Here is a 17,733-nt window from a genome sequence, read left to right as displayed (position 1 = left end):
TAAAAGAAACATTAAAATATAATTAATAAATTAAAATGACAATTTGTTATATTTTTTAAGAGTTAAAACTTACAGTGTGACTTAACAATAAATAACTTAATTAAAAAATTAAAGTGTATATTTTAATCAACAAATGAAAACCAAGGTAAAAATTTTGAGCAGGGGCAGGGGATGACGTCTGGACACGTGGAAACGCGGCGATGCCGCGCAGCAAAGCAAAAGCAATTTACTGTGTGGGACCCACACCGAATTGACTCATGGGCGTACGTGTCCACAAACTCTCCACGTTCCCGCCCGGACGAAACAAAAATGTTTTAATTTGAGGGGTGCAGAAGATCAACGTAAAACGACAACGTGCAATGACGTGGATGGATAAGTATTACCTTTTGTTTCCTTTCGGGTTGCTTTTCATTCGCTCACAGCCGTTGATCTTGTAGACCAGAAGGTCCGAAACCCTTGATTTGGGACCCACGCAAGAACCCTCACAAACCACTTGTTTCTTAAAATAACGTAGGAGTTGAAAAAATATTTATTAAAAGAAAATAAAGATGTCGTACATTAATATATTTAGGATTTATTTAGCTTTGGCATCGGACTAAGAATACTATAAAAATGGGATTGTGTAGATATAAGATATGACAAAAATAGTATAATATTTAATAAAATATTATATAAAGATAATTTCAATAAAAATATGACATTATATTTAATTCTTTAGCTATGAAAATTATAATGTTCAAAGTTTAAATAATAAATTTTTTTTTGTATAAGTAGTAAAATAATTATTACGAATTACAATAATTTTTAATTTATTTTTTTGTTTTTATTTAAAAGCAGCTGTGTTTAGTACTTGAAATCAAGTGTATAAATTGAGCACTGAAATTTTTTTTTGGGGTTGGCAAGCTTGGTTTAACAATGATTTATTTACGCATAAAACGACATCATGAAATGCGTTTTACCTTGTATCTCATCGACGCTTTTGTTGTGTTGATTGTGTAATGGTGTGCTCTTCAAATGTTTGTGTGGCTCTGTTTGCGGGTTCCCCCTTCCATCACATAATAAGAAAGATTTCTTGCTTAGTCATCCACCATGGACGAAAACCAATTGATGGCTATTGCTCGCTCCTCACTGTTCATTCGATTCCCGCACGATATTTTCAGAACTTCACCTCCTATTAAACCACACATACCCATTAGCTTCCGTCTTCTTCTCCACTTCAAAATTCTCTCTTTCCTCGTCTCTCTGCCAACACATGAGGCTCTCTCCAGCAATCTCCCCTCTCTTTTCTGGATTATATCACGACTGGGGAAGAAAGCTGTGGGATAGATAGGTAATTTCTGGAAATTACTAGTCCTCTCTTTTCAATTTCTCTGTTCAAGTTCGTTCAATCAATAGTTTCATAATCAGAGAGTTTATCAGTTACTAAGATAAGCTTGAAGTGCCACATGGGATTGGTACTAATCTGCGTTCCCAGAAGATTAGAACACGCGAAACAGGATAAAAAATGGAAGAATCAACATCATCACCAACAACACAATTGGGTCTAATCGAGCAGTCTTTTAACTGCCGCTACTCGCGCTGGGTACGCGAAGCTCTCGACGAGTTGCCCGAAAGTTTCACCATCACCGATCCTTCTATTTCCGGCCACCCGATAGTGTTTGCGAGCCGGGGGTTCCTGAAAATGACGGGTTACTCGAGAGAGGAAGTGATTGGCAAGAACGGTCGGGTGTTTCAGGGACCCAGAACGAACCGAAGGTCCGTCATGGAGATTCGTCAGGCAATTCGAGAAGAGAGGACAGTAGAGGTGAGTTTGTTGAACTACCGCAAAGACGGGACACCATTTTGGATGTTGTTTCTTATGAGTCCGGTTTTCGGGAAGAAGGATGGGAGGGTTATTAATTTTGTGGCGGTTCAGGTCCCGATTTACGCAAAACAGAGGAGGAATGGTGCGAGGTTTAGTGATGGAGGTTCTGGTTTGCCGGAAGTTGTTTTGGGATCTTGTAGAAGAGAAGTTTGCTCCGATTCTTTGCTGGATTTTGGCCTTGTTTTGTCATTGGATACCAATCCTAGAGGTTTGTACTGTATAGACTGTTAATATAAATGCTAATCCTTGTTGGCAAATAGCAAATTGATCTCTTTCCATAGCATTGATTGTAGAGTCTTAAGAATTTTTTATTGACTGGTCAATATTTCTAGTGGTTAGTTTTTAGAAACTTCAGTAGCTTTGTTAGTCTGTTTTTGATTTTTTACTCTGGTGCAATTTACTAGAATTAATTGGAGCTGCTTCTTTTCCCGTTTTGGAATAAATCCATTTTTTTTTTCTTTATGTAATTTTATTTGCAAATAAATTCTACAATATTTTTTAAATTTGATTGAAATATAGCCTAACTGCATTCTGATAAGTCTCATTTGAGGTGTCTGTTATAGAATCTGAGAATGATGAGATAGAGCTGTCTGAGGCAAGTGATCTGAATAAGCAGAGAGCGCTAGGTGCCATCAACAACATCTTGTCTGTGCTAACCCACTACAGCGAATCGACTGGCAGAGTGGTATGTGGGAAGAGATGCTGCTTGCCCGGTGCTGGCTTCCTCAGCTCGTCACTAAATATATCTCTTGGTAGAATCAAACAAAGCTTTGTATTGTGAGTTATTTCAAAGTCCTAAATTTCTTAATTCATAGTAGAATTATGGCACTAGGAAGATATTTGATGTCTTCATTTATTTGTTATCTGCAACATATTCATGTCGCCCTTGCAGAACCGATTCTCAGTTACCTGACATGCCAATAGTTTATGCAAGTGATGCCTTCTTAAAATTGACCGGTGAGTGACGAGTGGTTTACCAAGTCCTTGTTGCTGGATGCTTTTATTGCTTGGGATAGCATTATCTTCACCATAAATATACACACGCACGGACACTGATTACTGGTTCCATTTTGTTACCTCCATAGGCTACGATAGACATGAAGTGTTGGGGCGCAATTGTCGATTTTTGAGTGGAGAGGACACTGATTCCTTGACATTATATCAGGTGTTATTTTGTTGTAATTTGTTGAATTAATCATGGACCTTTTGATGTGTGTATAATTATGCCTGTGGCTATATTTTTGCCCAGATAAAGCAAAGCATTCACGGTGAACGAGCATGCACAGTACGTATCTTAAATTACAGGTTGATTCTTTAACTGTTCTTCCAATATTTCTTGAGGAATTACATTAACATCTCTTGATTAAAGACATATATTGCTGTTTCAAATGCCAGGAAGGACAAGAGTATATTTTGGAATTTTCTTCACATATCACCAGTTCGCAATGCTTCTGGCAAGGTATGGTCATATACATAGATCTCATTTGTTGCTATTTCTGGTAATCAATTTAATTTTTAATGCTTGTCTTAGACACCTCAATGAGACTTTATCTTTGATTGAGGGCTGATGTTTACCAAATTGACTTCATAATAGAACCAGAAAAGCCAAATGCGGATTTGTTCGTCCGTATGCTCAAACTCTTATCTTTGCTGACAGATAGAGAACGGTAATTACAAATTTGTGTATCAAGGATACATTCTTTTGCCAATTTTCCTAATAAATCAGGATGTATTCCCTGGCTTATCAAAATTGACCTTAACTTGCAAAGCTACTGATATAGGTTCATAAACCTAAATGCATGGGGATGAACAATATACTCAGAATATGTTTTGAACCATGGTCCCTGCTCTAGCTGATATAGGTTCATAAACCTAAATGCATGGAGATGAGTTGTTTACTCATAGAATATTTGTTGAACCACGGTCACTGCTCTATGAATAATTTGTGTAATTTGTACTTAGAATAACCTGTGAATACTAACTCAAGGAAAATTAACAATTTAATACTTTAACTAAAGGAAAAAGACTACATGAGAGAATAAAATATAATAAAACATTATACTAGTACGCGAATTGAGTGCATAGGATAATAGTCCTTGTCACATGAGAGCTCTGGTATTGCATTTGGGGTATCTTTAGGATTTGGTTTATTCATATTGGTCCTAATTTACTCGACATATATACAAAGCTTCTTAAATGGTTGGTTTGAGGATCTTCTTGTTCCATCAGTTAGTTTAAGGTCAAGTGCAGTTATTATGTCCAATAGAATTGGCTGTGGAAACTGGTCTTATAAATGTATGCTGTCCCCACAGGCAGCATAGGAAGCACTAGAGAGCTGAGGCGGTACTATCTTGTGACTTGGGATGTAGTGAAGACCTACTTTGGTGAGAGGTCTTGGCATAAGATTTTAATCCGTTGTGAACAAACCTTTGTTAGTGAAGTTGCTTGGAAATTTATATCATGGAGTAGTTGTTTGTGGGGATAGGTGATTATTGCAAAATGCGGGTTAGACAATAAGGGTTGGAAGTTTGCTAGGATCAGCCAGAGTTATGCTACTAGTCTTTGGAAGTTGATTAGTAAGGATTAAAGCTATCCTTTTAGCTTCTTGTGTTGACTGGTAATAATGAAGCTTCAAGCTTTTGGGTGAATCGGTGGTGGAGATAGAGACTACACAAGGCTAGATTTCCTACTATCTTCGTTATTACTAGGAACAAGGATGTTATAGTTAGTGATATTGTGGTTTGCAATGGGAGCCTTACCTCCTGAGTGAGACGTCTAGCTCCTGCTGCATCTCAATAATTGGTAGATTGTTGGCATGTCTCTCTCAGAAGCCTTGCTCATGGCTTAGATCTACGAAAAAGAAAGAGAGAACATAAAAAGAGAGATTGATTTGCTTTTGAGGTAATAAATATTTGATGCCTTCATTCGTAGAACTCTTGCCTGTTTATAGGCCACAAATGGCAGGAAAAATGAGCGAAAGGGGAAGCGGGAACCTCCAGGCGCCTGGAGGTTGCAACGGCTGAACAGTCGGCAGTTAGGGGTCACTGTCAAACGGTTTTTCAGTTTTACTGTTCCAAAAACCTAACCCTAATTGGTTACAGTGGGAAAAATCCCCTTTGCCCCTGTGAGTACATTTTCTTTTTGACCTTTTCTTCTGTAGTACATTACCAGAGGCTTTGGTAGCTTGTTGACAATACCTTCACCTTAAGCATCAATCTCGTTCTCAAGGTTGAGATGTAGAAATTACTGCTGTATACATTCATAATCTTCTTAAGTACATTCTTTTGCTGAAGTGCATTCCCACTGTTCGAGGACTTGTTCTACAGGCAGCATTCCTTGTAGGATAACCCACTGTCATAGTATTTGTTGGGGTTGAACACTGAGTAAGTCTTCTTCTTTCTTGTCTGGTAAGTGTTCGATTACCATGTCTCCTCTTTCCGTGTACTTCTTAAGTTGTTATACGTGAAACACCGGGTGGATTCAAGATGAAGGAGGCAGCTGAAGCTTATAATCTGCTGCTCCAATCTTCTGAATTATCTGAAAGAGCCCATAGAAGCGAGGTTATAGCATGGATCTTCTTGTTTGTCTTATTGACCCTTGCTTGTATGGTTGCAGTTTGAGTAGTACCCAATCTTGTTTCTTAAAACTTCTTTCACAGTAGTTCCTATCTGCATGTTACTTAGTTCTGGTTTGGGCTTTCAAGAGTTGTTGTCAGATCATTCGGTTAACATCTTCTATTTTTGCTAGTAGTTCTTCAACAGATAGTGAAGCTGGTGAAAAGTTAACTATGTCGGAGAAATGTGGAGGTGAGAACCCATAGAGAGCTTATAAGAGAGTCATTTTGGGCCTGTGTGGTAGGATGTGTTATACCACCATTCAGTAGTGGATAACCATTTTACCCATGTTTTGGATTGATCATGAGTCATGCATCGTAAGTAAATTTTCAGATATTAATTGAGCTGCTTCGTCTGACTATCTGCTTGCAGATGATAAGCAGTGCTAGAATGTAGATTGGTTCCTACTGCTTTCATCAATTCCTTCGAAAAGAGACTAGTGAATTAGGGGTTCCTATCTGATACTATGACACATGGTATTCTATGCAACTTTTGAATAGTCTCCATGTAAAGGTACGCTACTTTTCGAGTTGTAAAGGGATGCCATAAAGGAATAAAATGACCATACTTAGTGAACCAGTCTACTATCACCAGAACAATGTCTTTTCAGACTTAGGTAGTTGTTCAATAAAATCCATTGATATGTGAGTTCAAGTTTGGGATGACATGAGTAACGAATGTTAGAGTCTAAGGATGAACATTTTTTCATTTTTGCAACATTGGCAAGTGTCACACTCTTGCACCCACTGAGTAACTTGTTTCTTCATGCCAGGCCAGTAAGAATGCTGTTTGATCCATTTATAGGTGGCCTTGATGCCCGAATGATCTTCTATGATGGAGTTGTGGTATTGATAAAGGAGTTGATGCCATAGTCCTTCACTGTTACCAATGACTAGACTCCCTTTATATCGCAGAAGTCCATTAGAGAGGTGGAAAAATGACTTGCTTTGTGGGGATATCATGAGTTATATGATGAGTTGTTGCATAAAAGAGTTTTTGGTATAGCTTTTGGACACCTCACACACCCAAGCAGGAGTAATAGTGGTGACAGTGTAAAGAACTTCTGTTGTATTCTCATGTTCCCTTTTGGATAAGGCATCTGCAACTGTATTTGTGGCCCCATGTTTAGATTGGATGAGGTAATTCAATTACAATACTTTCGTAATACCTTTTTTTTGGACCATAGAAGATACTCTTTGATCCAATAGGTACTTGAGACTGCATTAATATGTCCAAATAATGAAAGAAACACCTTCCAAATAGTGGTGCCATTGACCAACTACATATAAGACAACTATGAGTTCTTTTTTGTATATGGACTTGGTTTAATTCCCGAGACTCCAGACCTTGCTTATAGATGCTATTGGTTGTCATTCTTGCATTAAGATGGCTCCAATTGGTTTATCGCTAGCGTTTGTTTTTATGGTAAATGGACCCCCAAATTTCAGAAACTGCAATACGGGACTTGAAGGCACTGCTCTTTTTAGTTGTTGAAAGGCTTGTTCGGTTTGGCCATACCCCCATATTGTTTAATGAATTTGTGATAATAGCTGGTTAAGCCAAAAAATCCCTAAGAACTTTGAGAGATTGTAGGGTCGGTCAGTTGACCATGACATCAATTTTCTTAGAGTCTGTTTGAACATATCCTGAGATATGATGTGTCCCAGATATTCTACTCGAGTCTGCAGGAAGCAGCATATAATTCTTTTGGCATATAATTTGTGCTCTTGTAGTAACTGCAGTACTATTTCAAGTTGAAACAAATGCTCTTGTTCGCTGGAGCTGTAAATGAGAATTTCATCAAAAAAGAAGAGGACAAATTTTTTAATAATTTCTTTGAAAATATGATTCATGAGAAATCTGAAAAGTGGTTGGGGTGTTGGTGAGACCAAAATGCATCACTCTGAATTTATAATGGCCTTGATGAGTTCGAAAAAACTGTTTTGTGAATGTTTTCTTCTTTAATATGAATCCATTAATATCCTGCTCTCAAATCAAGTTTTGAGAAAATAGAAGCACTATGTCACTCGTCAAGTAAATCATCAATAATAAGAATAGGAAATTTATCTTTGATTGTTAGTGAATTAAGTTCCCTGTAATCTATACAGAATCTCTAGGTTTCTTCTTTCTTTTTGATCACCAAGGCTAGAGATGAGAATGGGTGCGGCTGAGCCAGATGATTGATTTCTGTAACATATTCTTTACTTGTTTTTCTATTTCATTCTTCTAGAGGAAGGAGTACCTATAAGGCTGAATATTGACGATTGCTTCTTCTTCAATTAATGAAATTGCATGATCAAATTCCCTGGATGGAGGTAGTTGTTGAGGCTCCTCGAATATGTCCTTGGATTGCTCTAGCAAAGACTTTAAGGATTCATTGTGAGTTAGAGTAACTCGATCTTCTGGGTCAACCTCCATAACTAGGAAAACAATCCCTTCTTCCATGTTGCTTTTTTGTTTTCCCCATTTCTTAGTAGTAGCCTCATTCATTTGGCCAATTGTGTCATGTCCTTTAAGTACTATGCACGAATTGCTATAGTAGAACTTAATGGTGGCATTTACAAATCAAATATCATAGGACTAAATTGCTTCATCAAGTCCACTCCAAGTATCACGTCATATCCACCGAGTTGAATTACTTGGAAATTGTACCCAAACTTGTAACCTTACGTTATCCAAGAAACATCCAGTCATTCAATACTTCTTGTGATTCATTGCCCATTTGCTACCTTTACCATCAATGATTTGTCCCTAACCACGCGATTCTTAATTCCTTTGGCCAAATCTTCATTTAGAAACAAGTCTGAACTTCCATTGTCCACCAAAACTAGCACATTACAACAAGTCAGTGTTCCTCTGATTTTAAAGGTGTTGCATGGTGAAATCCCTTTTATTACTTGTATGGACAAGGTACTTGTTAGATTTTCTTCATCTGTGATCTCCTTTTTGGGTAACTTATCTAAGATGTCTTCTTGGTTAGAAACTTCCTCAGTTGCCATCATAGTTTTGTTTTGACAAAGGTGTCCTGGGAAATAACAGTCATCATATTTCTAGCATGATGCCAGTGATTTCCTAATGTCCGTTTCTCTTCCCGTACGCTCGGAGTTTCGAGCTGACATTTCCCTTGTGCTACCAGATGAGTAGGGAGTTCTCTCTATACAGTATGAAATCTTGGGCATTTCAATTATGGATTTCTCCTGAAATAGAGCTTCCTCAAAAGTTTGATTAAGTATGTGACTTGAGCAACCTTATCACTGGCTATAGCTTCGGTTTGAAACTATTGATAAAACTGGATATAAAAGTTTCTCCAAGAGAGTGGGATTGTCCGCATTCATTAGGGCGCGCAAATGCTCGAATTATTCTTAGTATTCTAGAACAATCTCAGTTTGCATCAAATTGTAAATTCTTCAATGAAATCCTTCCTTAAAGGCCTGCCATATCTTTGTCAGAGATCCTACACAAAATACTCTCGCTTTGTCTCATCACTTTTTTGTTAGCCACCATTTGTACCATATATCCGCAATTTCTCCCAAGAAGAGGGTCCGACTTCTACTTTGTGCTCATTTGGTGTGTTGTGCGCTAGAAAATACTTATCACACCTACTTATCAGTCTGCAGAGATTTACTCCCTCAAACGTGAAAATTTCCACCTTAGGAAGAGACGTGATTTTGGCTGAGTCCGGTTTGATTCGGTGTCGCAGATGAACCAGTTCGATCCAGGGGTTTCCAGTGGGCTGGTTCAGTTTAAATCCTCCATGATGTGAGCATGGACCATGAAAATATTATAATATCAAGTGAGCCTATTACAAGAGGGAGAGTAAAAAAGATTACAACAAGTTTTTCAACTCTTCATCCAAGAATGGATCAATGAGGGGGCATGGGTTTGGATCATTTAAAGAAGCCCAAGTGCAGTACATACATCTCAATTCAAGTGGAAGAGGAATATCCCATAAGGTGTTTCTTCTCCCAAACCTGCCAGCAATCTTCTCCCTTAAAGGGAGAGTCAGCCAAGGGGGGGATTTCCTTCCTAAACTGCATAAGAAATCAAGAGGAGGAAATCAAATCTCATGCCTTAATGGGAGATTGAAATCTCATGGATTTTGGAGAGATGATGGGAGCAATTAATCCGTTCCTAAGTCGGTCAAAATCTTTCTTAATTCTTCCCTCAATCATACCCATAATTAGTTAAAATCTTCTCCATTTAAAAGAGGGCAGATCATACTTATTTTAATTGTAATCTTCTTGATTCTTAGTATTTTCTCATTGAAGTTTATATTTAATTTCTTATGTAATTTCCTACAATTAATTCAAAAGATCTATTTTTTCTTATATTACACATAACCTACTCCATAAATAGTTTTTTAATTTCTAGTTGTAACCATTTAAGTTTCAATTAATAAAATTATAGTTTTTTTTTAGCTAATAAGGTATTTTCATCCTTCTTGTTGAGTAAGGAGTTGGATTAACTTATCAAGATATCACTTGTGGTGTTTTTCCTGTTCCTACTATTTTAATTTATCAATGATTTTAGTTCCTTTCACTCTATTAATAGCAGGTTAAGTAGAAAGAGTTTTTATAGGATTTAAGTCTTTCATGCCTTACTGAGTATTGTGTGAGTTTTAGATTACAACGGTGATCCTGGGTTCAACATCACTCAATTGGACCAGTTTGGTTCATGGGTTCAATGGTGCGCAACTTATCACTTGAATCAAACCCAACCTGTTTTCTTGCTACCACATTGACTGGATTGAGGGTATTTACCTCAATCGGCTCGCACAGAGGGGAGAAGGCAAAATGCCTCTTCTCCTGCAAGTTTATGTTGCCAACAATTTTGGCACTTCTACCAACGACAATTTACAGAGAATCAACTCCACCATGAGGCCGAGTTGTCTAGAGGACAGTCGTTGTGACTCGTAGAACTCCGTCATGAACTTAATCAGCCGTTGATCTAGTTCTTCCACGGTGGGTTCGGCCGCCATTTCACGGGATCCACCATCCTCGGTTTCCTTTTGGATCGATTACGCAAGGCGACTGTGATGTACGTTTTGGCCGCCTCCGAGGGCTTTGATACTACATTCTCAAAAACCTTGCTTGTGACTTCAATTTGCCAAAACAAAGAGAATAGGAAAAGAGAGATTAATTTACTTTTGAGGTAAAAAATCTTTGATGCCTTCATTCATAAAATTCTTATTTGTAGGCTACAAATGCAGGAAAAATGAGCAAGAAAGGGGAAGTGGGAACTTCTAGGCACACCTTGAGGTTGCAACACCCAAATAGCCGGCAGGTAGGGGTCACTGTGGAATGCTTTTTCTGTTTCACCATTCCAAACCTTAAACCCTAATTGGTTACAAGGGTAAAAGCCCCTTTTGCCTCTGTGAGTATATTTCCCTTTTTATCCCTTCTTCTGTAGTACACTACCGGAGGTTTTGGTGGCTTCTTGACATCCTCTCTTTTGACTTTTCTTGAGTCCAGCCGTTTTGATCTGATGCCTGTAGTTACTTTGTGGTCTTATAGTAAGAATGGAGTGTTTTATAAGAGATCCTTTTATCAGAACTCTCTCTAAATGAAGTAGCTTCAAGAAAAATTTGAAAAAACAGCCTCCTCCTGTGGCTTTCTTTGCCTGGAATAACTTAAGGAAGCAGGGTAGACTCATTGTTAATGGGCGGCCGATGCGCTTACAAGAGGATCTCTTCCTACAGTGTGTTGATTTCAGAAGTCTCTTGGGATTTATATTTTCCCTTCCTAAATTTGTTCTGGGTGGCCAGTGGTTCGATTGTGGATGAATTAGTAGCTTGGGATGGCATCAAGGTGCAAGTCCAGGAGAAAGATCATCTCCCTTATTCCAGTGGCTATCATGATGGTCATTTAGAAGAAAAAGAATAGGAGAATTTTTTTGGCATTTTATCTTCTTTTAATAGCATTCGAGATAAGTAGTTCCACACTCATGAGTATTTTCTTTTATAGTCGGCCTCTAATATTTTAAAAGGATTTAGTGAACCTTATAGATATTTTGTTTTTTGCCTTTTAGTTTGTGTTCGTTGCTGGCACCTTCTTGGTGCTCTGTTAATATAACCAACTCCTGTTTCTTTAAAAAAATGTGAGTACGAGCTCCATATCTGGAGGGATACAATATAGTTCAGAGAACTGATAGATCTGGTCACAGAGAAGAAGCTGGTGGTTTTCATATCAAGGAGTGCCAGTAGCAGAGACACTGGCGAAGCTTGGAGAGGTGAATCTGCCCTTGGAGGGAAGAACCTTGCTGCCACCAACTCTCATTGTTGGGCTGCAAGCTGCTAATTGGCAGCTGTGTCATGAAATAAGCTGTCTATTTTCATTGAATTAAAAAAAATGTCAAAGTCATTCAGATTCCATTTAGTTATACAGCCACTAACTGTAAGATTCCATCTAGTGCAATTTCTATTCTTTTTTTAGCTAATTCCTACTTTATTTTTCATTATAGTTTTTATATATTGGGAGCGAAGGTCGTTCAGATAAACGTTATTGTGGATATTAAGAATAAAAGTTAATATGCTGGCAATTTAACCAAATCCACCGTAAGTAGTATTTCTGTGGGCTGGAATTTATTCAGAATATAGCATTTCTTGATAGGACCGCCCACTCAGGTAAGTTTTGAATTTAGAAGCTGATGTCGACAAATTTGTGACACATATGAAGGGTGGGAAAGTAATAAATTCATTGCAGTCCTAAGCATGGTGATACTGTGAGCCTTAAGGATGAAATAGTGTTTCTTTGTCCTACTATTCTGCCAGCCAACTCATGTGCATTAAACAGATGGAAGTCTCAGCAAGATGATTCAGCATACCATGTGGATTTCTGCGCTTCTTTAATGTGCTTGGCAAGTTTCTGTGGGCAATTTATGTACAGAAAAACCATTCTCCAGTTGTGTTGATGACTTAACAGCAACTGTAGCTGATAGGGAATTTAGATCAAGTATACTCTTGACTCCCTTAAGTTTTGAGTTATGAAAGCGAAGTAAGTGCTTAATCAAAAGGATTAGTGGCAAGTTACTAGTCACTGGAAAAATAAGCCGTCTTATTTATCTTTGTTCGTTTAGTAATTGTTGAAATGAATATGCGATTGTTTTTTCTCTTTGGCTGAAATAGATCATAAAGAGGAGATCTCTGGTGTTGGGAGTTGGATAATTCACTTCCTTGAATATTAGTCTTCTTTTGACGATGAATTTATATTATGACAGTGGATTATTTAGATGAATCACTAGTTGTATTCGTTTACACAGCTGCATATCACTGTCCATTACGACCTTAGGTAGCTTAAGATTTTGGTACTGGGCATAGTATGTTCTGTGACCTAGTAGGAAAAATTAGTAACTATGAAACATGGTAGTGTTATAATAAATGTACAGGCATACAGTCAGGTGACCTATTCAACTTTTAGAACCTGAATAATCATTTAAACCTTTCAAGCTTTTCTGGAAATGAGCTCCCAAAAAATCAAATGATCTAAATGATCAATATTTAGGTTGCATTGATAAGCTTATATCATTATCTTGATTGTGTGCATGTTCCTCTTTCTAGCATCTAGGAAAATGAAAACTGAAACAGCAGTCCCTTTTTGCCATCTTATCCTCCTGCTAATGATGCAATTGTTTCTTACTGGGGTCTACCGTTAATGGCTTTCAGATAGCATACTTTGTGGGTGTTCAAATAGAAGAATGCTGCAAGAACCAGGACATAAATGGGTTGAACCCCGATAGGAGACAGCTTAGCGCTGTCGGTGCAGTCAAGATTGCAGTGAGAAGTTCATCAATGGGTGCTGGCTCATCCTTATCTTAAGTAGTAATGCTACTTTGACTTCTAGAATTCGCCTATGGCACCACGTGTGTATTTATTTAAGGTTAGATTCTGTTGAACATAATAAGATAACTGCATATAATTGCGGACAAGGAGCTGGTGATGCTTGAAATTTGAATGGAGGAGAAAAATGGGAAAGAGGTTTTTGCTTGTGTCATTGTCGTATTCATAAATGATAATCGAAATACTTATGCAGAATTTTTGGGACTCTTATTGATCTAATTCATGTGTCTCGACTATAATAATATGGAGGTAGGCACTTCGATCAGTGCTTATGATGGATATTTACACTCGGGTCCAAACAATGTAGGTGTTAAAGTTGAGACTTCTGATGGATATTTCAGCTGACAAGATTTTGTAACTTGCAGTAAGCCTACGACGGATTTGTTTAACGCAGTCAATTCCTTAATACCTTCTTTTGTTTCTCAGGTAATATATAAGCTGTTAAACAGACTGCCTTATAAATTTTTTTTGGAAAATATATTTTTAAGTTGATTTTTCTAATATCTGATGATTTTAAAATTAAATATAAGTTGTTTTGAAATAAAGTTAGGCTAATTTTTTGCCATTTATATCCTGTATTTTGTATATTTATTCAAATTAAATTAATACAGTAGATGAGCTGGTATAACCTTTACATAGTATAGAGCATGCAAACAATGTATTAAGTGATAATATGTATTAGATTTATAATGCATCAGATACACCAAGTAGCATGCGAAAAAATTGTCAACAATGTTGAGAAAATAGAAGCCACCAAAAATTACTTGAAACTTTTTAACTATCTCAAATATCACAATGGAGTAAACTAAAACAGGAACCGACACATGTTTTACTAACGAGGAAAGGATTTCTTATTAATTTTTGCGCATTGAAAAATATCACCACGGTTTGATGTATCACTAGATTTAAATTTGAGGTCACCTAGTTTCTTAACAACACATTTAATAGAACAATATAATAGTTATTATTTTTATCTCGAGTGATCAAGGTATTTTCTTTATGAGAGAAGGTAAAAGTGGACAGTTAAGGATTTGAGAAGGTACCGTATTGAAGGTATCATTAAGTCCAATAAAAAAATTGGTAAACCTTTTCTTCTTCACATTTAAGAAAATATTCTTTAATAGTATTCATCCCAAAGTTCCGTTAACTTGATATAATAAGTAGTGATAAAAGAGTTTTTTTTTTTTTTTTTTGGTTATAAGAGGAATAACGTCCACTTGAATTAATGAATATGTTTTCCTTGGGAACATCTTTCTTCAAGGTCGACCTATATTTCATAAGTCATCTCTGCATAAGCTATGCTGAAAAAGCCATGATATACATGGAATTGCATTTCTATCAATGACCATCTGTTAGTCTGTTAAAGGTTTGGGTAAAGAACCATTAAGACAAGGTCTATTTTTTGTACAAAGAACATTAATAACAACTCATAGGTAGAGTAATTATTTCTATTGAGAGAATCTAAAAGAATAATAACTATTGATGATAAAAAAAAGTTGGAAAACAAATGTTAGAAAATACCAAAATGAGTTGAAGCTGCATATTGAGAGTTGTTTTCATTGTTATTATTGGAAATTTTAGCGATCAAGTTTTGGCCATAATTTTCTTCACCCATATTGGCTAGGTATTGATAAAAATAGAAAAAAAAAATATTAGGATTGATGTCTTGATATAAGATGAATTTCAAGCACATGCATCTTTCTGTATTTTTGTTGGGTATGCATAAGGTTAAAAGAGTTAGAAAACATGACATTTTATTTCTGATTTCATTTTTGTGCCTTGCGTTTTTTTTTTTTTTTTTTTGTGAAGATAGATTTCCATTTCATGATGTTTCAATTATAATTCCTATCACAAATGATTTTCTTGTGATCCCATTACCATTTATTGATGATGTCATGTCACAAAATATAAATGAGAGATTATATTTTTTTCTACTTTCTTTTAACGAACTTGCACCGCCATCTTTTACTACTATTTTTCCCTCATCACCTCTAATAAACTAAATATCATATCCAAACCATGTTTCACATCCTTGACACATCCAAACCAAGTCATTTTACTTGCAGGTCTTTGTGCAGTACTTCCCAACTCAAGGATCACATCCCTATCACTCCTTCTACAACCTCATCAAGCACCTCTTACTCATTTTTTCAATTTCTCTTATAATCGTATTCATCATGTACATTGTACTTTATTTATTGCCATCTTTGGAGGTGAAACCAAAATTTATCTCAAGCTCTCGAAGATTCCCATTAGAAAGATGTCATGAACTATGAACTCGATACACTTAAACAAAATCAAACATAGGTATTTGAGCCAATACCACTGGAAAAAGTACTACTAGTTGTAGATGGGTTTATAAGATCAAATATAATGCAGATGGTACTATTGAACATTATAAAACACACTTAATTGCAAAAGGCTACCCATGAGTTGAGGGTCTTGATTTTCATGACACTTATGCTCCTGTGGCCAAATTGCCGTATTTAATGTTTTTTTTTTTGTTATTGTTGTAATTTGTCATTGAAAGTTACATGAACTAGATGTGGCCAATAAATATGATGACTTGACTAATGAAGTTTATATGGATAAACTCCCTAAATATGGTGATCCAAATGATCCAAGAGCATGCATATTACACAATTCATTATCTGGTCTTAACTAGGCTATACATAGTCAGTATTCCAATTTTACTAGTACTTCTTTATATTATGATTTCAAAAAATTTGAAGAGGACTATAATCTTTTCATATCTCATCAAGGTGACATCTTTCATACTATTTCAGTGTATGTGGATAATCTTGTTTTTATCGAAAACATTCTTTTTGTTGCCAAAAATTCAAGCAATGTATGCACACTTGTTTTTATAATCGAGATTTATGTCCTTTAAAATACTTATTGGGTATTGAAGTTAAATCCTCACATTCTGCCATTTTTTTTATATCAATGAAAGAATACTCTTGATATTCTTCAAAAATGTAACATGCTTGAAACTCAATTATTTTTTTTTCCTAAGGAACAACAACATTAGTTATCAGCTTAACCAACATGTTTCTGATCCTGGCTAGTACTATCGTCTTATTAGCCACTTAGTTTGTCTCACCATCACTTGCCTTGACATTATATGTATTGTTCAGATTCTTAATCAATTTATGCAAGATTTTAGACAACCTCATTTAGACACAGTGTTTACATTCTCCACTACTTCAAGTTATCTCTAGAATAAGGCATTCTTCTTTCTTCTTTCTTCTTTAAGTGATCTCTTTCTTCAAGTTTATCGTGATTCAAAGTGGGCTAGTTTTCTAATGACTCGACGGTTTGTTACTAGTTTTATCATTTTTCTTGCACATCCCAAATATCATGAAAAACTAAGAAATAAACTATAGTCTCCCATCCTCAGCTAAGTTGAGTATCAATCCATTGCTACTACAATTAGTGAGCTTCTTTAACTTTACTAATTACTTCATACTAGGTGTTTCTCATCCCCAGCCTATGCAATTTTAATGTAATAACCAAACTCTTTATGTATTTTTGTTAATAATATCGATCATGAACATATGAAGCATATTAAAATAAAATTATCATTTTGTTCAAGAACGGTAAAATATGGAGATATTATTACTTTTCATATTTCGACCATTCTCACGTCAATAAATATTTTCACTTAAGCTCTAAGTCATGATAAATTTCATTCTCTATCGAGCAAGTTGGATATTCTTGATATTTATGTGCCAATCGAAGGGGAATATTAAGACTTAATTTTAGCAATCTGTGTTAAAATGTTATTTTAGCAATTTGTCTCTATAAATAGATTTAAATAAAAATTATTTTAGAAGATTTTCTACACTAATTTTTTGTTGTTTGTTTTCTATATTTTGAATATATATTCATATTAAATTAATAAAATAAATAAACTGATACAATTTTTACAACTATCGGTTGGTTTGTGAACAACATTAAATAATATATTATTGAGATTTTATTTTATAGAATCCATAATAATAATTGATATCATTAAGAGCAAAAAATATTTGTGTTTCACTTAATTAATAATATTTGTTTTAACAAATTTTATAATATAAACATTAATGAGTATAAGTAAAAAATTGATAAATTCTTTAATTGTTTTTTCAGGAACTTTCATTAGTACATTAATTTGCATTATTTTAGACGTATGTTATTCATATAAATGTCACCTAAATTTTCATTTATTTACGGGAAATTAAAATTCCCAGGGAAAATGGCGACCAAGATGCCAGATTGCAATATATTAGCAGGCGTGTGAAAACTGCAAAAAAAAAATAGGGAAAGTGGAGATGCGGGGTATCGATCCCCGTGCCTCTCGCATGCTAAGCGAGCGCTCTACCATCTGAGCTACATCCCCTTGAAGGTGCGGTGATAACATTATATTACAAATACAT

The 17,733-nt window shown here is 35.8% G+C and overlaps 1 protein-coding gene and 1 non-coding gene across 6 annotated transcripts; one reads left to right on the top strand and one right to left on the bottom strand.

Moving 5' to 3' along the window:
- Positions 1 to 1,173: 1,173 nt before the first annotated feature.
- Positions 1,174 to 13,507, top strand: PLPB (PAS/LOV protein B). 5 transcript variants are annotated; one of them, XM_088210202.1, is made up of 8 exons: positions 1,174 to 2,072; positions 2,428 to 2,641; positions 2,757 to 2,821; positions 2,950 to 3,029; positions 3,114 to 3,149; positions 3,260 to 3,323; positions 3,459 to 3,531; positions 13,139 to 13,278. In XM_088210202.1, exons 1-8 carry the CDS (start codon positions 1,505 to 1,507, stop codon positions 13,140 to 13,142), a joined length of 1,104 nt encoding a protein of 367 aa, XP_088066328.1. In that variant the 5' UTR covers positions 1,174 to 1,504; the 3' UTR covers positions 13,143 to 13,278. The 5 variants fall into 5 exon arrangements, with proteins under 5 accessions (XP_088066328.1, XP_088066327.1, XP_021908446.1 ...); XM_088210201.1 differs by having other exon boundaries at positions 3,114 to 3,169; XM_022052754.2 differs by lacking the exon at positions 3,459 to 3,531 and having other exon boundaries at positions 1,175 to 1,804; positions 1,916 to 2,072; positions 3,114 to 3,169; positions 13,139 to 13,507.
- A 4,116-nt stretch (positions 13,508 to 17,623) lies between these two features.
- TRNAA-AGC (transfer RNA alanine (anticodon AGC)) lies at positions 17,624 to 17,696 on the bottom strand. The gene has a single exon. It is a non-coding gene; the product is annotated as a tRNA-Ala (tRNA).
- Between the last annotated feature and the right edge of the window lie 37 nt (positions 17,697 to 17,733).

This window comes from Carica papaya, chromosome 8, assembly GCF_054855325.1.
Source record: "Carica papaya isolate Zhongbai chromosome 8, ASM5485532v1, whole genome shotgun sequence".
In the NCBI taxonomy this organism is placed as follows: Eukaryota; Viridiplantae; Streptophyta; class Magnoliopsida; order Brassicales; family Caricaceae; genus Carica; species Carica papaya.
Note: the sequence above shows the minus strand (reverse complement) of the source record. Positions and strands in the feature narration are given on the sequence as shown.